The 6,000-nt window shown below is 57.1% G+C and overlaps 1 protein-coding gene across 3 annotated transcripts in view; it reads left to right on the top strand.

Annotated features, from left to right (window-relative positions):
* Positions 1-976: 976 nt before the first annotated feature.
* PARD6G (par-6 family cell polarity regulator gamma) overlaps positions 977-6,000 on the top strand; it is a 108,184-nt gene continuing 103,160 nt past the window's right edge. For 2 of the 3 annotated variants that reach the window (XM_082640069.1, XM_082640068.1), the window contains exon 1: positions 977-1,185. In XM_082640069.1, coding sequence (XP_082496195.1) covers positions 1,114-1,185 — 72 coding nt within the window. In that variant the 5' untranslated portion in view covers positions 977-1,113. The remainder of the gene's footprint in view (positions 1,186-6,000) is intronic. The other variant, XM_082640070.1, reaches the window with a different exon arrangement.

Here is a 6,000-nt window from a genome sequence, read left to right as displayed (position 1 = left end):
TCCCTTTACTTCGGCCTATGCTAGACTATGCCTTAGGAGTTTGCCTCCGGCAGAACCTTCGCCCAGACCAAATACCACCTGGCAGCTCCTACGGACACTTGGACCCAAGGGCGTCACGCCTCCGATGATTCCCCTATTATCAAAGACAACGTTAAAGATCACCCCAAGTCAGCCCCCTTCCCTGGCCGACGGGTGGAGGCAAACAAAATCTTGGTGGGAGCGAGCAAGGGACAAAAAGCGTGGGCGCCGAGGTGGAAATGAGGCGCCCCGCGTGGGTCAGCGCGGCGTCTCTTCCCCGCTCTTGATTTTGCGGACTGGAGCACGCACCTACCCGGGCGCGGCGTCTTTGGGGGCGGGCCCGCGGGGCGGGGCTGGGGGAGGGTCTTCGGGGCACAGGGCGGGGATTGACGGCGGGTTCGGGGGGGCGGGTCGGCGAGCCCTGGGCGGGGCGTTGGGTGAGTCCTCGGGGCAGGGGGCGTGTCCTCCAGGCTCGGGAGGTGGATCCTCAGGGCGCGAGTCTGGGCCTTGAGGCTCGTGGGGCGGGTCCTCGGGAACGTGAGCCGGTTTTCTCGGCGTGGGGCGTGTCCTCGGGGAACAGATCCTCGGGTCGGGGGGCGGGGATTGGCGACTGATCCACGGGGCGCGGAGCAGGACGTGGGCCCTTGGGGCTCGTGGGGGCGTGTCCCCCGAGCTCCGGGCGTGTCCTCGGGGTACGAGTGCTGGCGACGCGGGGCAGGTCGTCGGCGCGCGGGGCGGGGCGTGGGGCCGGGTCCTCTGGGTACGGGGCGGGGATTGGCGGCGGATGCTCTGGGCGCGGGGCGGGGATTGGTGGCGGATACTCTGGGCTCGGGGCGGGACGTAGGTGCTAGGGACTCGGGGGGCGGGTCCTCGGGGCGGCGCGCGCCGGCTTCCCCTGCTCCTCCCGCGCGCGGCCCCTGGAGTGCCTAAGGCGCGCGGCCAGCCCAGCTCGGGCCGCTGCACTCGAGCTGCCCCGCGGCCGAGCGAGCGCGGGCCGGGGTCGGGGCCGCGGCGGCGGGTATTGCACCCAGGGTCCTTCTGCAGCCCCCGTAGCGAGGAGCGAGGGCGAAGACGAGGCTAAGCGGGGCCGGAACCATGAACCGGAGTTTCCACAAGTCTCAGACCCTGCGCTTCTACGACTGCAGCGCGGTGGAAGTCAAGAGCAAGGTGAGCCGGGGGCCGGCGGTCTGCGCCCCCCACCCCCGCGAATGAATGGGCACCCCGAAGGGGACTGAGAGGTGCGAGACGGGCCGGCGCCAACTTTGGAACGCGGCGCCGTCCGTGGGATGTGCAGGGGTCCCGCGATCCTTCCCGCCCCTGCGCGCGCACAAAGCCCGGCAGCCCGATAGGGTTCAGCTGGAGCCCCGGCGCTCGGAGGGCCGCGCGGCCGCCTGACCCTTCGCGAGAGCGGCTCTTTTGTTCCACAAGCTGGCGGCGACCCGGCGCGCCGCACGGTGGAGGGGCGACATTTCCGGGGCGACCCGGGGGCTGCTCGGACTCGGGGCCGTGGAGGGGCCTCGGGGGCCCGGGCCAGGGGAGGGCCCTCGCCGCGCCGCCTCCTTCATTGCGGAGGAGTCTCGGAACCGGTGAGGGGAGACGGGCAGCCGGTCCCCGATCCCCGGACCGGACCCCCAGCCCCCGGCCCGGCCCTCTGTACCAGTCCCTCAGCCTCCCGGCTCGCCCCAGGCCCAGATTGCCCGGGCGCGCCGGGCCGGCGGCCCCTCCCGCTGCCCGCGCCCCGGCCCCAGCGTGCCCGAACTTGCGGGTTGCTGTGCGCGTTTGGGTAATTGGCTGATAGGATCTGGCGCTTCTGCCCTTTGCGGGGGCGGCTACTTCGCGGCAGACGCTTTTGTCTGCGAGGGTCTCAGTGGTGGACCCCGCGGCAGAGGAGGAGTTGCAGTTGTTCAGGGTCCTGGAGGGAGGGGGCCCAGCTTACCGCTGCCTGGGATCCGGCTCTCGCCCGTTCTCTGCGCGCCCCCCGCCTCGGTCAAGCAAGGCGGAGGCAACTGAGTGGTTGGTGGGAGGGGGCCGGACCCGAGGGTGGGCTCTGACCTCCAACTCTGCGCACGCTTGGGTCGCGGGGCGTGTGTGCCCCGGTCCGGTCTCTGGGAAGACGAACCCGGCGGCCCCCTGTCTGGGCTGCCCCTGCCGGCCAAGGGGGGTGCTTTGGCGTAGGAGTCCAGGGCTTCCTCCGAGGATGGGGGATTCTCTGCGGGAACCCCACTGCAATGAGTTGCGGCATTTCATCACCATCTTGTTGGACAGTCTTTTTAGGAACCCCTCATCTCTAACTACCCCGTGTGCTAATTCTGGGACCCTCGCCCCACACTCCTCCCCGCTTTTAGCGCCAGAGTGCCTACACCCCGGAATCAGAAGTGCCCGCTGTGAGTTGCGTGGGGGAGAAGAACCGACAGGCGTGAGTGGGAGCCCCAAATAATTGACGTTTCTTCAACTCAGTGGGAAGGTGGCTTTGTGGAGCCCATTGTCCCCTGCAATAGCCACTGAGCCCGTGTGGTGTTTCGTTTTAATTGTTTATTTTGAGATCATCATAGATTAACAGGCAGTTGTGAAAAAGAATACAGAGGCTTCCCCAAAAGTAACATCTTGTATCACAATGTCATGTCCAGGACTTCATCAGACTTGTTCACTGGGTGTTTTGGGTTCACACACTTTTGTCGTGTGCTCATTCCTGAGACCTAGCACGGTCACAACACAGACCACTTCGATCGCAAGGGTACCTCCTGCTGCCCTTTCACGGTGGCAGTTTGGTTCTAAGTGATTAACATCACATGCTGTTCCTGAGTCTCACTGGCCACATTCCCTGTGCTCAGTAGCCACAGGCGGCTTGCAGCTGCCTGACCAGATTCAACTCCGGAGGGTCCGTCCAGAGGGACAGCCCTGGAGGAAATGCCCTCACCAGGCCTTATCTTGCAGTTCTGCACTGTGGACACTGTGAGGACCCCTGGGGACTGGAGAATAGGCGTCTGCCTTTGCCTCTCCTGGGGAACTGTGGGCTGTGGGCGTTCGGGGGGCCCAGTGGGTTGCCTCAGGCTGCCCCACCTTCTTGACTCCCCAGTGAATGCTTGCCGCATGGCCCAAGCCTGGGTTCAAGTTCAGATGCATTGACTGCTCCACCGGGGGTGAGCGGCAGAGCGAGAGTTTTGGTTGGATTTGGGAGCACCCCTGGCAGGCCACACCAGCCTGGGCCCTGCTGGGCTGGCTGGTTACACACACACCACCACGACCGACCCCCGCCCTTTTGGAAGAGGGGGCTTGCCTTACTGTTTGTCCAGAGGGTCCACGTGGCTCATCTGTCTGTACACGCCCTCCCACCCACCCACTTGGTAGTGAATACGTGCATGGAGTCCATCTCTACAGGGAGCCTTAGTCCAGCTGCTGATGTCAAAATATGGGAGGCCAAACGTTACGACAGTGATGTCTTTCTACCATCTAAAGGTAGCACCGTAACACCTGGGTTTGTATGTGGAGAAAGTGGTGCCCGGGAGCTGAGTCCGGCTGGTTCTGCCACCTACCCTTTGGAGTTTTCAGGCAAGTTATTTAACTTTTCTGAGCCTTAGTTATTTCATCTGTAAAATGGTCATTGAACCTATTCCGCTAGCCTCCCAGGATCAAATGAGGTAATGAATGTGAAGTACTTTTAAACACAGAGCACCCACAATTGTAAGAGTTAAGCACTGCAGGTCAGGATTCTGTGGCATTTCAGGATATCAGCTCTGAAAATCTGATCCTCTCAGAATTTTTGGCCTTAGCCACCTGCCACAGCTGGTCAATTCCCAAAGCCTCGGAGACAGAGACATTGTCTTGACCTGGTGGGTCTTCCCCATCGTATAGCCCCGGCTCTTCCCCAGCATTTCTGTTTTAATACCTGTGATGCGTCTATTTCTCTCCCCACCAGCTGCATTTCTCAGCACTTCTTTTTTTTTTTTAACATCTTTATTGGAGTCTAATTGCTTTACAATGGTGTGTTAGTTTCTGCCTTATAACAAAGTGAATCAGCTGTATGTATACATATATCCCCATATCCCCTCCCTCTGTGTCTCCCTCCCACCTTCCCTATCCCACCCCTCTAGGTGCACGCACTTCTGATTCCCCAGTTTTGGTTAATGGGGCCGCCATTTCACACTCACTCTGACTTTGTCCTCTCTCCCTGTAAGACCTGCAGTGGGGAGGGGCTGTGCAGCTGTCTGAGGGAGCATGTTTCAGGCCGAGGGGAGCAAGTCTTGGCCCATCAGAGGGGGAGCAGGAAGGCCAGTGCTGGGGGGTGGTCTACAGGGGCAGAGTAATTGGGATGACTGGTTTGAGGAGAAGGCAAAAGGCTGCCCGGGGCCATTGTGAGCCACATGCCCGAAAAGCCTAGAGGAACACAGCTACCCGTGTCCGCAAGTTGCTGTTCACGGAGCCCTCACCCTCTGGCTGGAGGCCCCTGTGTTAAATGAGGCCCGTGTTGTCCCGGTTTCCTTACCCCTCAGGCCTCATCCGTGTTCTCTTCAGCCTCTGGGCCCCGTTTATGTGGCTTTCCCCCCACCTGAAATGTTTTCTCGAAGAATCTGCCCTATCCTGACGACCCTTTCCTGCAAGGCCCATCTGATGTCTTCACCAGGCCAAGCTTTCTGCATCCTCTGACCCCTTCCCCGTGTTTCTCTCATCTTATGGCCTTTGTCACGGTGCTGGTGACAGGAACCCAGGACTGTGTTTACACCCCCATGACTTGTTGTGTTCATTGTGTGAGGGGAGAATAACACCTCTAAAGGTTTTAATCCAGTTTTGGCTGCTTGGTTTAGATAATGTTGGAGACTTTTCTGCATTCTAGACAAATACATTATCACTGTAGAAAATGTAGAAACCATAACAGACGCAAGGGGATAATTCTCACATCCAGAGTGTGGTCGCATGTCCTTCTGACCCTTTATATGCATGTATACATGCAGATGTCTTTGTTTTACAGAATCAGAGTCATATTTTATAGGTATATTATTCTGTAGCCTTCAAGTTTCCACCTTGAACTTAACAGTGACGTGTTAAGTGTTTTCTCACGTCATTAATAATTTTAGAAAACATATTTTTGAAATGACTACGTAGTATTCCATCTTATGTGTAAACCATAATTAATCTAACTAATATCCTATTGGGTTATTTCCAGTTTTTTCCTAGAATAAACAATGCTGTGAATAACAACTTTGCATTTAAATCTTTATATAAAGAGTACATATAGAATGTATATCATAAAAAGTATACAGAGAATACTGATTCCCTTAATTCAATGCAGAACTTTTCTTATTTCTTTAGGACAGATTCCTAGAAGTGAAATTACTAAGTGAAAAGTATGCACATTTTTACGGCTTTGAGTACATATTGCTGAATTTCCTTCCAGAAAGTCTCTTCTGTAAACGTGTATACCTTGTTTCATGTCTAGCCCTCTCTCTCCCTCCAGTACTGGGTATTTTCTTGTTCTTTCCCATTTAGATAAGTGAAACACTACCCCATTTAATTTGTATTCTTGGGTTATTAGTGAATAGAAAATCCTTGTATTTGTTAGCTATTTGTATGTCTCTCTTTAGCTGCCTGTTTCTTCCCACCCTTCTCTGTTTTTGGTTCGTGTTCTTATGTTTCTACTGAACGGAGCTGCTCGTCCACAGGAGATTTTCCAGTCAGTGCGGATGGTGCTAGGTGACAGTGTTCCCTGTGGTCCCAGATCTTGTCTCTGCTGAGGTTGCTGGCTGCCTGGCCATGCCCTTGAATCTGGGGGCTGGAGCCTGGGCCAGGCCCTCCCCATGGGGTGGCTGGGCACTTGCCTCCTGTGGGCCAGTTGAGAACCGCCTGACACAGTTTGACTCACCTGTGTGTTTGGCTACACCCTTTTAAGATTCCGGTTTTGTTGTATCTGTGCATGTCTGTGTTTAAACAGGTTCGGTAACTTGATTTGGGAAGTTGCATCTAGAGGAGGCTCTCATCAGGGACCCA

Source organism: Mesoplodon mirus (assembly GCF_964341445.2).
Source record: "Mesoplodon mirus genome assembly, chromosome: 13".
NCBI classification, from domain to species: domain Eukaryota; kingdom Metazoa; phylum Chordata; class Mammalia; order Artiodactyla; family Ziphiidae; genus Mesoplodon; species Mesoplodon mirus.
The sequence above is the reverse complement of the archived record's forward strand: the minus strand, read 5'-3'. Positions and strand labels throughout refer to the sequence as shown.